This window comes from Dermochelys coriacea, chromosome 8 (assembly GCF_009764565.3).
Source record: "Dermochelys coriacea isolate rDerCor1 chromosome 8, rDerCor1.pri.v4, whole genome shotgun sequence".
NCBI lineage: Eukaryota > Metazoa > Chordata > Testudines > Dermochelyidae > Dermochelys > Dermochelys coriacea.
In genome coordinates this window covers 42,422,322-42,439,725 of record NC_050075.1, presented here as the reverse complement: position 1 = coordinate 42,439,725, position 17,404 = coordinate 42,422,322, and the positions used below count along the sequence as shown (strand labels likewise).

The following is a 17,404-nucleotide window of genomic DNA, read 5'->3' as shown; positions in this document are numbered from 1 at the left end:
GACTTTCTTCTTGTTGCTAACATACCTGAAGAAACCCTTTTTGTTACTCTTAACATCTCTTGCTAGGTGCATCTCCAGGTGTGATTTAGCCTTCCTGATTTCACTCCTGCATGCCCGAGCAATATCTTTATACTCTTCCCTGGTCATTTGTCCAATCTTCCTCATTTTGTAAGCTTCTTTTTTGTGCTGTTTAGCCAGAAATGTCAAAAGCTTTCTCAAGGGAAATAGACTCTTTGGGTGGCTGAAAGGGAGAGGTTGATGCCTCTGTCCAGACATATGATACTGCCAAAATCCAGTGTTCAAAAGCAGAAGTTGGGATCATGAGACTGGCTTAAAAATCAAGAGATTTAAAAAAAACAGACATAGGGTTCCTTTTATTTGCCTGCTGTTTTCTGATCCTGTAGGAATCACTTGGATCATATTTTCTAACTTCTTCTGTAATCCCATGGGCTAGAAACTCACATTTTTTACAGGAAAACTGAGATTCTCTCATAATCACAGGGTCCTCAACATGTCATAAAATCATGAGTTGCCAAAACTGTAGGCAGCATTTTCAGCAAGTGGGTGTAAGTGGTATAAAGGTGCCAGGTGAGAGAGAGCAGAAGGGCAGAGTAGTTAAAAGAATGACAGGGTCAGGTGAAAACAGAGGTACTCTAGGTCCATGCCTAGAGCCCCAGCTCCTGGAGTCATATAATCACAGCTTTAATTGAAAGTAAATCTGTAGCCATGGCTGAGCCTATGCGTTTTGTCGCCCAGGGCAGAAAACGTTTCGGGTGCCCCCTGAACGGCCAAGGGGTGCATAGGCAAGACGGGACTAAACCGCTCCTCAACTCCGCTCTGATGCCTCCTGAGGGTGATGTGGTGCTTCGAGGCTGGGGGCCAGCGTGGCTGCCCCAAGGCTGACCATGTTTCTGGCCTGAAGAGGTGCTGAGAGTGTCACTGCTCCGGGACATGCACTGGGAGACACTGGGAGCCCCACGCATCGCCGTGGGGGCGAAGCCTAACTCCCTGCTCCGGGCCCCCCATCCCCGTCCCGAGAGGATTCTGGGCAGTCCCTGGCTGCTGGGGGGCGCTCCTGCCCCGCGGGGCTGGGGAGAGGCTGTCGCTGCCGCCGCCCGCACCAACGCTCCGCTCCGGGGCCAGAGAGCCGGCTGGGGCGGGCCTTAGGCTGCTTTCCACTCCCCCGACTGCGGGGCCCGGGGGAGCCGGCAGCGCCTCGCAGCGCCCGGCCCCGCCTGACCGCAACGGAACGGGCCGGAACCAGCTCGCCACTGCTCGCTGGCCCGTTGCCATGGCAACCGCCCCCCGGCAACACCAGTGACGCAGGCCAGTGGGGAAAGGGGCTTCCTGACCGCTCCTGCAACGGCCCCTCCCCACGTTCCGGCCCTGCTGCCCGTTTGGCCGGGTTGGTACTGCGCATGCGCCCCGCCCCAGCCCTCCCCCGCCGGCCACTGGCTGCCGGGGCCGGGCGGGGGCTGCAGTCGCCCCGCCCTGGGGAGGAGGGCGCGCGGCGCCGGGCACGGGGCGCGCTGAACAGGGAGCCGGCGCTCCCGGCCCCACCGCCGCCACTATGCCCGGCAAGTCTCGCTACAACCTGGTCGACGACAGGCACGACCTGCGCGTGCCGCTGCACAATGAAGACGCCTTCCAGCACGGCATCCGCTTCGAGGCCAAGGTGCGGGGCTGGGCGCTGTGCGGTGCCCTGGGGCGGGCTGGGCGCTGTGCTGTGCGGTGCCTGGAGCGGAGCGGCTCGGCTCGGCTCGGCTCGGCTCGCACGTCCAGAACCTCGCCGAGGAAAAAGCCCGTTTCCTGGTCCCGCGCCCTGGCCTCTCCCCAGGCGAGGCCAGGAGCCGCGCTCAGGCGGCGGGGTGCTGCGGCGGCGCCCTGTCCGGAGCCGTGTGCGGCCCGCACCCTTCCCGGCAGGCAGGCGGGTTGCCTTCCCTCCAGTGCAGAGCGCGGCCGTGGGCAGAGCCCGCAGCGCCCTGCGCCTTTCTCCTGGAACGGGCTGGTACCGCGGGCCGGGTGTCGGCAGGCGGGGAGCGGGCGGGCCGGCCACGGCGAACTTCAACAGGTCGCCAGCGCAGCCATGAGCCTAGGACTCGCGCTCTGGCTTATGGCTGATATCAGGTGGGAAATGTGCCCTGCTTTGCCTCTCCTAAGCCAGCCTGCATTAGGGGTTCGTAGCTCGGTGTGACCTGCCGCTTCCATTAAAACATAAAAGCCTTATCCTCTAATGCCTATCTCGGGAAAGGTCAACACCTCCAACCCCCTGGCTAGGCCAGGATGGTTTGCTATGGAACATCATTAGTCTACTTTTTAAGTGACTCGAAGCTGGGCTTCCACCACTTCTCTGGGGAGTTTATTCCTCAGTCTAGCTCACACCTTAGGGTAACTTGTACTTCCCTTTGTCTTTGTATCTAGATACTGAAACGTGTTAATATTCCTCTTTCTTATTAATCTGTTGGCCCAGAACATCTATGGTCTGGCTCAGGTTTGGAGTAGGTGCAAAGTAACAGCTGAATTGGACAGTGACCATGGAAAGATCAGTTTTGCTGCCCCTGTTTAGACTATTGGTCCATTTAGTTTTGGATACTGTTTCTGGCAATGGCCAGTGCTTGATCTGAATTTTATCAGAGGAAAACAAACTTTCCCTATGCTCCATTATGTACCTGGCCAATTTGTATTAACTTGGTTGAATGGGGGTGGGGGTTGAAAGATTATCCTTTCAGCCCTGTTTTTTGCCCCAGTGGCACTGCCCTCCCCCATCACATGAAGGAATGGCCATTTAAAAAATGCAATGTATTTATATAGTGTCTTTTTTCTTCTCAAGGAATCCCAAAGTGCCTTGCAAACTTAACCCAAACATGTAGGATTTGTTCCTTCCACCTCTGGCTTAGAACATGGCAGGAATACATAGTAAAGCATACTGTATCAACTGGGAGCTGCAAGGTGGATTCTTGAGAAGGCAGAATGGAACTGCCTGGATTGAAATTTTACTAAAACAACTAGGTGAAAATGGCAACAGGAGATTTCACAAGTGATCAGGATCTCTGCTGTCTCTCTCATCTAAATGACACTGCTGAGGACAGGACAGCTGTTCCCCACCACACGCACTGTTGGCATTTGTTCCATCCAGACTCAGAGCAGAGTGCTTCCTGCAGCACCCATTCCTACTTCTAGATCAGGGGTGGCCAACCTGACCCTGAGAAGGAGCCAGAATTTACCAATGTACATTGCCAAAGAGCCACAGTAATATGTCAAAAAGAAAAGGAGTACTTGTGGCACCTTAGAGACTAACAAATTTATTTGAGCATAAGCTTTTGTGAGCTACAGCTCACGAAAGCTTATGCTCAAATAAATTTGTTAGTCTCTAAGGTGCCACAAGTACTCCTTTTCTTTTTGGGAATACAGACTAACACAGCTGCTACTCTGAAACCAGTAATATGTCAGCAGCCCCCTATCTGCTCCCCAGTGCCTCCCGCCTGCTGGCAGCCCCCACCAATCAGTGCCTACTCCCCCCACCACCACAATCAGCTGTTTCACCTGCACAGGAGGCTATGGGGGGGGAAGGAGCATGGGCATGCAAGGCTTGGGGGAAGGGGTGGCATGGGAGCAGGGCTGGGAGCAGAGCAAGGGGTTGAGTAGTGAGCACATTGGAAAGTTAGCATCTATAACTCCAGCCCCGGAATCAGTGCCTAGGTAAGGAGCCATATGTTAACCTCTGAAGAGCTGCATATATATTAATCTGCATATATTAACCTCTGAAGAGTGGCTCCAGAGCCACAGGTTGGCCACCCCTGCTCTAAATACTCCATTCAAGTGCTGCTGACCAACTTGGCTCAAGAGCTGGCAACACCACCACAGCTCTTCATGATTCTGAACTTCTCTGCCCCATTTCCACTCTCTCCCACTCTGAAAAGGCCTATGGCAATTTGTAATTTATACCAATCCTGATCTAACTACTTTCATTGCCCTCTTCTGGATTAATTCTGTCTCTGCTACAGTCATGGAACTAAAGCTTAAGCTGTTCTCCAAATAAAGGTGCACAATTGGTTTGCAGCAATGTGGTTACAACAGTTTTAGTTCTTCTCCCTTTTTCATGCATCACTTTATGCTCTTTGCTTTTTAATTGCTGCTGTATTGTAAGTGAATGTTTTCACTGATAAAGGTCTTGCCTCCATATGCACAGCTCCTGCTGACAGTGGGCTTTGGATCAGGGCCCATATCTTTTTCCCCAAGGGTTCCTTCAAGTTTCAAGCCCCTTGGTGCATAAGGGAAATTTGTTTTGTTTGGAATATTTGTTTTGGCAAATGAGCTCTGCCCTAATTTCATCCTCTGTCCTGCTCTTTTAACATCCACCTTGGATTTCTATAGCATTAGCTGCCTAACCAAAACCGCTTAGTGAAATCTGCCATTGATACTGCCTTGTTCATTCTCTTAATCAATAATAAATGTCCCATTGTGCTGAGTGCTGTACAAACTCAGAGTAAGGCTTTTCAAAAACACCCGTTTCATTTACAAAATCATGTAGGTGCTTAGTCTAAGTCCTGTGGAAATTAGGAGCCTAAGGACATAAGTGGTTTTCACCGTGGAATTTAGGCTCCTATGTCACTTAAGCGCTTTTGCAAATTGTACTTCCATCCCTGTCTCAAAGCTGAGATTCTAACAGTCTTGCAGTCTAATTTCTAAGACAAAGCATAAGTGGATTTAAAAATAGGAGAGAGGATGAGGGTAAACAGTGATAAGTGGTTACATGTGGTTATACAGGTTGTCTAATACACAATTTAAGGAGTCTGATTCAGTTTCTCTGCCTTTCGCTGGTCCCCATTTTTAAACACTTTATTTACTAGTGAATTAATCCCCTGCCTATTTCCACTGTTACTAACTTCCTCCTTTGCTTAGCTTTATTGTTTTTTAAACCTTTTTCTGCTCTCCATTTTTAAAACACTTCTTATAAAAATATTTTCGTAATGTCTTTTAATTAAAAAAAAAATGCCTCTACCTTCTTTCCTCTGTTCTCACCCATCCCAAAGTCCAGCTGCATTCCTCTGCGAATTCAAGTCCCTTTTACCAGATACAGTTTCCCACTGTAACGTAGTGATGTCAGTGGGGCTTTTGAGACGCTGAAACTGGGTACGCAGGGCTCATGGCTGGATTAAGGCATTGTGACTGCAGACCCATGATATGGTGGAACCTGTGTTGTGGTGTATCTAGGGCACTGAATTGCCTTAATCTGATGGTGGAACCCTTCTGGCCTTAACTCACTCTCTCTCCTGGGCAGAACTGGGAGCTGTTATAGACCACTCTTTAGAAGGGGTAGGGTCCTGGTCCCATGTGATTGGAGGCAGAGGAGTGCTTTAGTCCTGCTCCCTCACCCCATATTCCCTCTTTGTTGAGGCACCTTTTCTGCTGCCACTGGACAGCCCAGAGGAGAGGTGGGGCCTTCTGCCAGCCTCCCCTATTCCCAGGGAGGGGCCTAGTGAACTCCTCCCAGGAAGTGTGGGGAACAGTGGGAGCCTTTCTGGCTGGGACTCCTTGCTACTGGTGATGAGATCCTTGCCTCCCTAGCCTTCTCAGCTGCCTCCATAGTGCACTGCCATCCTACCTTTCTGTAAAAGGTTCAAACATTTGTTATTTGGCAAGTCCACTGGGCTGTGCATTTTGTGGTGTAGTGTGGGAGGGCAGGGAAGCTAGACTTGTACGTTCTTGTTAGTGAATCTGGCAGCAAAAGACCCCTCTGTTTTGGATATTTTTCAGTCTCTTGGCAGATTTGGTCAGTGTTTCACACATTCTCAACACTGGTGATTCCCTCCCAGACTGAGAAAAATTTGGTGATTCCTCCCTCATGGGGCATGGTTGACTTGCGGGAGGCTTCTCTGCTCCTTGAAGTCTTTGAACCATGATTTAAGGACTTCAATAGCTCAGACATGGGTGAGGTTTTTCATAGGAGTGGGTGGGTGAGATTCTGTGGCCTGCGCTGTGCAGGAGGTCGGACTAGATGATCAGAATGGTCCCTTCTGACCTTCGTATCTATGATCTCTGACCCTGAGCAGGTGGTATTTGGTGACAGTGTCCAAAATAGGTATAGCTGATCATGGAGTTTGAAAGGCAAAGGTATGAAATGTTGTCTGCCTCCCAATTCAGTATGGTGGACAGGGCTGTAATGCCAACAACAGAGGCTCCATCTGAGGCTACTTTACTTCAGATAGTGTTTCCCCAATGTTTGATGGGCAACCGTGACATTTCACTTGTGTTGTCAGTTGGTGGGAGCTAACCTGCAGAGGGACAAAGAGGGTGATGGGATGAGAACTTTCAAGGCTTCTGCAGCTGAAGGCATTTGCCTTCTTCAGAGGCAAGCCCCTGCTTTGCTGTGCATGGCACAGTCACCTTGCAGCCTGGCCCAGCATGGGCAATTGGCTGACTGAGGATGCTGCTGTGGCGGGTGCTGAGCCATAGAAGAATTGGTCTTGGAACCAATCTATAATCTACTTCTTGACTGTGTGCTGGGGATTGCTGATCATCATCCACCGGAATTGCCCAGGAACTGAATTCGCTCTTCCTTCCCCCACTCCATGACCAAGTATGCTGATTGTTACCCTACTCCCTCATCGAACATCCTGGTCCCCCCTCTCACAAGAGGTACTAGAGATTGTCTTCCACTCTAGCTCCTTCCCCCACTGAGTGTTCTGCCTTCTCCAAACATCCATGTTGACCCTGGGGCATGACAGCCTGGGAGCCAAACTGTCTCATGCACAGGGTGATGCAGAGCATAATATTGGGTCAGTCCATGTTCTTTTGTCTGTCTCTGGATTTCTCCACTTACTCTGCCCCAGCTGTCTGTCGACTCAGTTTCTCCTTGTCACCAGCCTGTCTGTTTCTTCAGAGTGGTGCATATTAACCTTGTTGTCTACAGTATTCTCATTTGCTTCTCTTTCCTTGAAGTATTTTGTGTGCTGTGATTTGCATTTACACCAAGGAGCATCCATTTGACCCTGTCTTCCCAAATTTGTGTGCTGCTCAAGAAATTCCTACTGCCATATTGCCTGAGCCATCTGTGTTCTGCATTTCTCCATCCTCTCAGATTGGCAGAGATTAATTAAGTACTTATGCTTCTCTAATTCTTATCCTGAAGGATCCCAAAGCACTTAAATAGCATGGCTCATCCACCTCTTAGGGGAATGCAGCAGGTGTTCTGCAGTAGCTTCCCTACCCAGGAGGGGTGAGAATATCTCTGAATAGAACGGCAGGGGGAATATTAGTGTGGTGGAATGTAATTACCCACGTAGGAGTTTAGCCTGGAGACCAGGGTTAACATGCTTCTTTTTCTGAGGAGTGTCCTGGGGTTGTTCATAACTGCTAGCAGTCAGGATCTGTGATTTACAGCCCCTAGGACGGCAGGAATGGCTCTCTGTTCTTCTGTAGATTAGAATTCTTAACCAGCTTGCTTGGGACTTTGTGTAGGAGGTGAGTGCAGGCCTGAGTCTGTATTAATTGATTTTTACACTCAGACCAGTGCTATCTGCAGCTGCCTGCAAACAGCACTTGTGTTAAGATACATCTCTTACCTGAAGTAATCAGTACTCTGTTGTACCCTGTTACACTCTATTTTTAATACTGATTAGTAAGCTCTGCCTGAGCGAGGGCCTAGCTGGGCCATTGGGGTGGGGGATTTGAACCCCGGCCTTAGGTCACCATTGAAAACCATTTTTTTTGGCTCATCCAAGTCCCCATTTGTCTCCTTTTTGAACCCACTGCAGGGCCTGATTGATCAGCTGCTGGGGGTCCCACAGCTGGACCAGCAGGAGGTGCTGTAGGGCAGGACTGTGCTGCAGGCCGCTCTGGCTGCTGGTATTGACTGGCCAATGGGCGGAGCCCCACCTTGCCTTTCTTTAGTAGTACCGCTTAGCTCTGGTGTAGCACTCTTTGTCACAAACACCATCAGTAGGCAGCCCCCGCCCCCCTTTGAGATGGGGCCTTTCTTTTCCCTTTCTCTCCAGCAGCACCCTGGGGAGAGCAGCAGGCAGTAGGTGAGGAAAGGGGAAGGGCTGGCAGATTGCAGCACCGTGGGGCACATATATAGGCCTCTAGCTCCTGGGGGGAAAAATGAGGAGTGCTTGTGCCACCTTAGAGACTAACAAATTTATTTGGGCATAAGCTTTCGTGGGCTAAAACCCACTTCATCAGATGCATGCAGTGGAAAATACAGTAGGAAGATATATATACACAGAGAACATGAAAAAATGGTGTTTCCATACCAATTATAATGAGACCAATTAATTAATTATCAGCGGGAGAAAAAAAAATCTTTTGTAGTGATAATCAGGATGGTCCATTTCAAACAGTTGACAAGAAGGTACGAGTAACAATGGGGGGAAAAATTAGCATGGAGAAATAGTTTTTACTTTGCGAGTGGATGGGTCATTACACAGTCTTCAATCAAGCCTAATTTAATGGTGTCCAGTTTGCAAATTAATTCCAATTCTGCAGTTTCTAGTTGGAGTCTGTTTTTAAAGGTTTTTTGTTGGAGAATTGCAACTTTTAGGTCTGAAATTGAGTGACCAGGGAGGTTGAAGCATTCTCCGACTGGTTTTTGAATGTTATAATTCTTGATGCCTGATTTGTGTCCATTTATTCTTTTGCGTAGAGATTGTCCGGTTTGGCCAATGTACATGGCAGAGGGGCATTGTTGGCACATTATGGCATATATCACATTGGTAGATGTGCAGGTGAACGAGCCTCTTACGGTGTGACTGATGTGATTAGGTCCTATGATGGTGTCCCTTGAATAGATATGTGGACAGAGTTGGCAACAGGCTTTGTTGCAAGGATAGGTTCCTGGATTTCCATCCCACCATCAACCTCAGCCTGGAAGATCCACAGTCCAACCTCAGTCCACACAAGATCCACTTCCTGGACATTACAGTGCTAATAAGCAATGGCCACATAAGAGCCACCCTATACCGGAAACCTACTGACCGCTGTACTTGCCTACATGCCTCCAGCTTTCATCCAGACCACATCACATGATCCATTGTCCACAGCCAAGCTCTAAAATACAACTGCATTTGCTCCAATCCCTCAGACAAACACCTACAAGATCTGTCAATTAGTCCCTGCACTCTCCATGCTTTGCTAGTGTCCCGCCACCCCTAGAGACCTCCCCTTTCTGAGAGTGCTGCTCTTTCATCTGCCCCTGTCTCTCCCATGCCCCATTCCTCGCTGCAGATTCCTCCCTCTCAAATCTCTGGGCTAAGCCCAGAAGCCAGGTTACAAACATACAAAAATACATAATGAGACAGGACAAGGAGAAATGTTATCTCTTAGCCCCCTCATTAACTCTTCCCCAAATACTGAGATGTCTGCTCCAGGAGTCCTATGGAACATAGCAAGTGTGGGGCTTCAGGCCTGGCTGCTAGAGACAAGAGCCCAAAGAGGGTAACGTGTAAACTACAGCTCCATCTTCCAGACATCTGTGTCTTCCCAGGAAGACTCGGGCCTGGGAGGAGATGCAACAGGCAAAACCTCCAGAAAGCTGGATTATTTTTGGAGAGGATGCAGGGAAAGGGGTTTGAAAAATCGGGCTTATAAAGGAGAGCTAACTGGTATCTCGGATGTGGGGGGAGAGCTCTACACCTAATGCAGGCATTGTGCTTCAGCACTAATCAAAATATAGCGCAAACCCCTAGAAGCTGCCCCATGCCAGTACAGAGAAGTGCATAGACATGTTCTACTTCAGCGTGTGCCCTTCCTGTGCCCCTTTGTAGGTTTCTCTCTTTTCCTCACCTCTGGGCTCAGCCCTGAAGCAGGGATCAGAAGGGGTCCGAGGAATGGAGCGGGACCTGGGAGGGGCAGGTGAGTAGATAGGTAACTTCCAGACCGTGTCTATTACAGTCTAATGAACAGGGATTAAACTCATACTGAACTCGGGGACTCCTTTGTCTACCAAGGTTTGTTCGGGCTCTCGTATTATGCCTATTCCTTTGTATAGCGAGCCATAGTGACCGAGGGAGCCTCTGCCACTTCTGGTCCTCATTTCTTTTTCTTCTTCTCCCTTCCACTCCCAGGGGAAAACAAGGTGTGCATTTACAAAGTGAATTTATGGCCCATGGCCATAAATCTGCTGTGGAAGAGGGATCTGTGTGGGGAGGGAGTCCCACCCCTGCTCTATTCTGGAGCAATGCAATTCAAGTGGCTGCTGTTGGAAGCTGTGCACCTCTTCCTGCAGTACAGCTCTGAAGCTCAGAACAGCTGGGGGCAGGAGCTCAGAATACAGCAATTCCTGCGGATCCTGGGACACCCAAAAGCTTCCCCGACTCATACCACCAGCCTGCAGTGTGGGACGGGGTTCAGCTTCTCTCCTTCCTCCTCCCTGCCCTGGCGCGCGCGCGCGCTCTCTCTCTCTGCCTCTCTGCCCCCTGGGATTTCCTGGTGACCCTATTGGAACTGGAGCATTAGGCTGACAGTGATGATGGAGTAGGAATGAGAAACATTCCCCTACTGCTGGCTCAGTGACTTCCCAGCTTGCACACCAGAGAAAATCCAGATGACATCACACCTGTGCTCTCCACATGATTGTCAGGTCCCAAAAGCTAAGCAGTGTGGGGTCTCTTCCCCCCCCCCCCCGGCCACACACACAGCTGGGAGAGCCCCTTGTGCATGGCAGAAAATGCTGGTGCTAGAATAAGTGGCTCTCCCTGCTGTGGGGTGGTTCTGAGCCAGTGCCTGAGCTGGGTCTAGGCAGTATTGTGTTGCTTTTCAGGTGACTTAACCCTGCCATTCTGACCCTTTGTACTAAAAAGCAGGGAACATCTGGAGAACCAGCCTCCTTCTTCAGCACTGTGAGTAGCAGTTGCAGTGTGGTTGGGAAGAGTGGGCTGGTAGCTGCTATGCAATCATGGGGTGGAGGGGAGCAGCGAGGGGAACAGGATTTGCCGAAGGGGTGTGTGGACAGGATGTAAAGCTGCAGGCTCTGGTGAAGTTGTGTGTGCAGAGAGAGGCTGGAGAATCTATTTGCTAATCCAGTTATCAAGTCCAGGAGCCCCAAGGCATCAGGAATAGGCTGTCCCTCTTCCCCCACACATGGCATTGTGTTCGTGGCAAGTTCCCCCAGGCATAGCACACCTGCCCTTCTCACCAGTGGAGCTGTGGGGGAGTCAAGCAGGCACTCAGCAGAGCCACTGGGGCCCACTTTTGAGTGCTCAAGAAACAGGAGTTTCTGCAGCTCAGTGTGGAAGGAGCATGTTGTCTGGTGACAGAGCAGCCACTGGGGGACTGGTACACGGGCACCTTAACCTGTGAGTGCTGGCTAAGCCCTGCCTCTCTTGACCAATGTCTGAGCACCTGGAGTGGTCCTTGGACTCTTCTGAAAACACTGGGCCCAAGCTTCACATCTTTGATTCACTCCGTGGAGGGGAGCTACTGAGAGCTTGGACAGACCCAGCTTTGCAAATCCCTTGTGCATCCAGCCCCTAGCTGCGTGATCAGATGACTGCTTGCTCCTGCCCAAAGCCTTAGTGTCCCTTCTAATGGCTCTGTGTGGCACCTGGCATCTCCCAGTGTGCACTGGCAACAGAAGGGGGCTGAGCTTGTTTCCATGGCCAGCATTTCTCCTCCTGCTGATGGGCAGAAGGTGCTGGTTGCTGTAGCCTCTCCTTCCCAGGTGGGTAATCAGTGGCGGACAAGTGCTCCTCATCACTAACGTCAGTGTAGTGCTTTGCAGGATGAAGGACGCTGTAGAGATGCATGTTCTAATTAATGGCCATGAAGAGGCAATTGTACTTTGCAGTGGCCACCCAGGTGTTTAACTCCCACAGCTGGGATTAGGTGGGCAGGCTTGTTGGGGGGTGACCCCCAGGCTCAGACTGAGGCCACGAGCTCTGGCTTCTTGTTTCTCTCAGGATTGCTCCTTCCTATACCTTCTTGGTCCTGGGTTCGCCTGGGTGCTCCTGGATGGGCAGGCCTCCAGCAGGCCGATGTAAATTGGCAGTGTTCCAGGTCTGATCTCTGCACATGATGCCTGACTGGTAGGTAGGCAGAGTACCTCTTTGGATGGTCTGGATTGCCATACTACAGGCTCATGTGCTCCTCCGTGCCACCTCAAGGCTGACTGGGTGAGGTTCTGATGCCTGAAAAGTGAAGAAAAAACTTTCTCTTCGCAAAGAATGTCAGAATCTGGAAGTTGTTTCCATTTTGCAGGAATCCAAATGGAACCATTATTTTGGGGGGTTTTCTGACAATGGCTTACCGCAAAACTGTATTTACCAAAAATGTCTGTTTTTGGGAAATGAAATGTATCAATAACTATTTCAGTAAGTTTTCTGAAAACAAAGAAACTTTCTGAAAGTCATTTGCAAAATACCTTGTCTTTTGAAGTTGCTTTTTTGTGGGGACCAGATCAGTGGTTGGGGTCACTAGTGTGGTTAGATGTTTGGTTGCTTGTGTGTGTTCCCTCTGTGTGCTGCCCTAGCCCTGCGTAGACAGCTGGCACGGCAGACCTTGAGCAAACCGCCCAATGACCACAAGATGTGTTAAGGGACGAAGGCACCCAGCCAGGTTTATTGTCGATGGAGCATGGTACTAGTATCCTGCAGACTCTACTAGACCACTAATACATGTATGCCCATAACAATGGACCATCTTAGCGAATGGCGGGACTTTCCATTCATCCCTAGGGTAGACAAAGATACTTCCTCTGAGATGCATCTTTATATCCCAATACAAACAAGTTAGTACTGCCCCTCTGACATAGTTAGTTACTGCCCCTTGATATGGCTAGTTATCACCCATCACCTTGTGCATGTTGTTTCCATCAAAACATCTCTATTACATACTGTCATCCTGAACTTATCTTTTAGGAGGGGTCAGTGTGTTCCTGTTATTCTTGGGGAATGTTTTTGTATCATCCTTGATATTGGGATGTTTTGGTACCACTTGATATCAGGATATGTTTGCGTGAGTACTCTGTGCTTAGCACTTCTTAGGAATATATATTTCTACAATATGAGCCCTGTTCTTGCCAGATTCTCTGAGCAGATCCTGCCTCACACCAGGCCTCTGATACAAGGGTTTATGTCTCAGGCTCTCTTCCTACTACAAGGGGGGAAAGTAGGAAAGTATTTTGAGTAGCTTGAAGTCCCAGTGCTTCTCGGAGTCATTGGCAAATCTACTCATCTTCCAAATGGTGGTGTCAGGAGACCTACCTGGGCCTGGCTTGCCCCGTGGAGCAACACAAGGGGGTTGTGCTTTGAATATGTGGGTTGCTAATTGGCAGCCGTCTATCTCTGGGAGCTAGGTGCTGTATTGTCTGTTCTCGCCAGCTGTTGTACCTCTCTTTCTCTGGCACTCTCAATGGCCTAATGGACCGCCTCAAGAGCCAGAATGTAGGAGAGTGCCCACCCACTCACTTGGCTGGGAGGAGGACATGCTTTGGTTCCAGCATCAGTGAATGGGGTTTGCCAGATGAGCATGTGTGATGAAGTGGGACTGTTCTCAATGTTTTCTCTGAATACTGTAGGGGTGCGACAGTTTCCCTTATGCATTTCCTAAGTCTCTAAGTAGTGGAATAAGGGAGTGTAATTGTTGCAGAGCAAAGGGCCAGTGTACATAAATGGCTGACACTCTGTCTCCGGGCAACTGATGTCCTGGATCCTTCCCCCCCCTGCAAGGTGATAGCTAAAGGTGTTGGAGAACAAAGGAATCAGGTGACCTCCTGGCCCGGGAAAGGGACAAAGCCCAGAGGAGGAGGGGGGGCTAGAGAGTGAGTCAGTTTGGGCTGGCTGGGGACTTGAAGTGCAGATGTGGTTGTCTGGCTCACTGCCCCCCAAAATGGACCCAGCTGGGGGTCCTGTTCTCTGTACATATAAGTTCTATTCTAGACCATGTTTCTGTCATCTAATAAACCTATGTTTTACTGGCTGGCTAAGAGTCATGTCTGACTGCGAAGTTGGGGTGCAGGACCCTCTGGCTTCCCCAGGATCCCGCATGGGCGGATTCACTGTGGGAAGCACACAGGGGAGGCAAAGGATGCTGAATGCTTCAAGGTCAGACCCAGGAAGGTGGAAGCCGTGTGACCTTCTTGCCCTGAAGACAGTCTGCTCACAGAGAGGAGACTTCACCAGAATCCTGCCTGGCTTCATAGGGAGCAGTTCCAGAGCATCGCCTGGGGACTCTGTGACAGAATGTGCCTGCACTTCACTAAGCTAGCTGCATTCTTTCCCCACTGCAAATATGTGCACTCTGCTGTGAGTCCCATTTAATTCCTCTGAAGCCTGGAGTCCTGCCCTTGGCTGGACATCAGCAAGGGGTGCAGCAGGGATACTCAGCCAGGCCATTCTGGTAGCACAGTGGTGATGTCAGCAGCGAGTGGGGCTGCAAGTACACCCTGCAGAATTGGTGCTTTGTGTTTGCTTGTCCGTGTCTCTCGGTGATGTAGCCCAAAGCAGCTCCTGGGGTTTGCAGTGTGACTGCTGCCTTTGTAGCATTGCCAGAGCGCCTCATTATAGAAAAGATTCCCCCCACGGCCCATTCATATGGGGCTTCCTTCTAATTGGAATAAGGGGCGGCTGAACCACGCGAGGCCTGTGTGGAGAATGTTGCTGCTGGAGACCCAACGGGAGTGCTTGAACATGTCTGGCACTATGTAGATGAACCCATTGATGTGGCCTCTCTTGGCAGCGCAGGCTGCCAGCTAAATGTGCCTGGTGGCCCTGGCTGCTGTTTGGTCCAGCAGAATTTCTGTCTGGGGAAAAGCCAAGTACTGCAATAGCAGGTGTGACTCTGGGTTGGGATTAAGCATTGTTGGCAAAGCTGTGTGCAAAGAGTCCTGCCATGCCAGAGTGCCCCAAATTCCCTATCAGCATTTTGAGTGCCTTTTCTGCCTTTTCACTTCTCTGTCTGCCACAGTGAGCAGTTTAGAGCTTGGCCTCTGTGCCATGCTCCTGGGCAGGGATTAAATTTCAAAGCCTGGTGTCTGTGCCAACTGACAAGAGGTGCCATGCTCTGGGAGCATTGCATGGGCACAGACCTGCCCCATAGTGTGATGGAGGTAGAATAGGCCTGGGGGCAGGGATGCTACTTGGATGCCCCAGCATTGTCCAAGTGACAGCTGCTGCCTGGAGAGATGAGCGTGAGGAGTGCTGATGGAGAAAGAGAGTCGGTAGGCTGCCAGCTGGAGGTGGAGCTCATCCAGCCATCTCTGTCCTCTCAGCACCTGGGTACCTGCTTGTCTTGCTGTAGCCACAGGGGCTGCTCTGACCGAACTGGGAAGGTTTGTGTTTGCTCTCACTCTCCTCACGGGGGGCTGAGATGTCACCGTGAAGGATCATTTGTTCACAACGCATGAAAAGACGTGTCGCCACTTGGCTTTTGCTCCCTCCTAAAATGGGGCTGCGGAATTGAAGGTGATTATTACTGAAAGCCCAGATGTTGGCAAGCCACATCCTGAACCCTCTCTGTGCTTTGCACATATGGCTCCTCTTAATGCCCTGCAGGCTTTGCAGAGGGCTTGTTCTTTGCTGGTTCGCTTTGTCAAACCACTTACACACAGAGCTTTGTGTTCCTACCTTTTTTCCTGAGCTGCTCCTCTCCTCCTCCTCCTGCTCCCCCAGTCCACTAAGTCCCAGTTTTTCACAGCTCCCTATCCAGCCAGGTCCCTGAAGTCTACAGCTCCAACACTCTGCACACAGTGCTGACGGAGACCAGCCAGAAGAGGATCAGGGTCACTGTGAGCTTGTTGAGCCCACTTTCCTTGGTGGGGCCAGCTAAACCTGCATCCCAGGTGCACCCGTGGCTAGGATATGGACTTTCCTGCATGACCTGGAGCAATGGTTCCTTTTATGGCAGAAGGCAACTGAGAAATTAAGACTGCTACTTTGATTGTCCCATATGGTACCCTGCGTGCCACCAGCCCCAAGTCAGTGTTGTACAAACACTAGTGTTCTGTCTCAAGCACCCTGTGTGGTAGATGAATATTATCTCATTAGCAACAAAAAATGTCGACCATAGTTACAGGACAGAGGATTCTATCCTGGGAAGCAGGGACTCTGACAAAGATTTGGGCATCGTGGTGTATAATGAACTGAAGACAAGCTCCCAGTGTGACATTGTGGCCAAAAGAGCTAATGCAATCCTGGGATGCATCAACAAGGAATTTCGAGTAGGAGCAGAGAGGTTGTTTTATTTGGTTCTGGTGCTACTGCTGCTGGGAATCCTGTGTCCAGTTCTGGTTTCCACAATTCAAGAAGAATGTTGATAAACGTGGGGAAGGTTCAGAGAAGAGCCATGAGAATGATTAAAGGATTAGAAAACCTCAATCTGTTTAGTTTATAGAGAAAGCTAAGGGGTGACTTGTTCACAGTCTACAAATACCTGCCTGGGGGACAAATATTAAATAACTGGCTCTCCAGTCTAGCAGAAAAGGGTATAACAATCTGATAGCTGGAAGTTGAAGCTAGACAAATTCAGACTGGAAATAAGGCGTACATTTTTAATAGTGAGAGTAATTAACCACTGGAACAATTTACCAAGGGTTGTGGTGGATTCTCCATCACTGACGATGCTTAAATCAAGAGGGGATGTTTGTCTACAAGATCTGCTCTAGGAATTATTTTGGGCAGTTGTCTGGCCTGTTCAATACAGGAGCTCAGACTAGGTAATCAGAATGGTCCCTTCTGGCCTTGGAATCTATGAATCGGTGAATTACACATTACAGATGGGAAGGAAAGTGTCAAGCACTCATTATGAAAATGAACAAATCAGAGCTGGGAATAGAACTGGAGAGTCCTGACTTGCAGTCCTGTGTTTCAACCACTAGACAGGCGGTATTGCTATGTATGTACATCTCCTGCTTTGGGACATCTGTCTCCAATTTCAGGGGAGGGAGATCAGATTTAAAAATGAGAAGCCTAGTTTTATTTTTTTGCTGCTCCTGATGTTCCCATGTCTCTTCTTTCTGCCCCAGCCACGTTCCTGGCTCCTCACCTCAGTCCTTATGCTCGTGTCTTCCACACCACTTGCTCCCTCTATGCTGCCACACCTCTTCCCAGCTTTGAAATTCACTGTGGCCAGCGTGACACCTAAGAGAGCAGAGCTGGAGCAGCTGTCTGTATATGATTATCAAATGCAATTTGCTAGCAAATACAAGTGGTTCCTCAGGTGCCACTTCTCCCAATGCTATCTTTTGTGAGTAAATATCAGTTTGGATCTCACCTTGTTGCATTTCTCACCTTGTGCATTTCTCTGATCCTTGCTTATGATGGGGCATCCATGGCCAATAAGAAGTAACTTCATGTTTGTAAGCCTATTAACACCCATCCTCGTTGTAGCTCTGGCTTGCTGGTGGAGGCGAAAGAAGAGGTCACAGAACATTTCCCATTATAAGCTTCTGTTTTCAAAGGACTCATAACTT

The 17,404-nt window shown here is 49.9% G+C and overlaps 1 protein-coding gene across 10 annotated transcripts in view; it reads left to right on the top strand.

Moving 5' to 3' along the window:
* Window positions 1-1,300: 1,300 nt before the first annotated feature.
* The window catches only part of LOC119860138 (nitric oxide synthase 1 adaptor protein), a 184,376-nt gene continuing 168,272 nt past the window's right edge, over window positions 1,301-17,404 (top strand). For 2 of the 10 annotated variants that reach the window (XM_043490575.1, XM_043490574.1), the window contains exons 1-2: window positions 1,544-1,675; window positions 9,765-9,852. Coding sequence is in view for 8 of the 10 variants with exons in the window: in XM_043490577.1 (XP_043346512.1) it covers window positions 1,571-1,675 (105 nt within the window). In the remaining 2 variants the exon portion in view is untranslated. Of the gene's footprint in view, window positions 1,676-9,764; window positions 9,853-17,404 lie in introns of all 10 variants that reach the window. The other 8 variants (XM_043490572.1, XM_038413457.2, XM_043490569.1 and 5 more) reach the window with 6 other exon arrangements.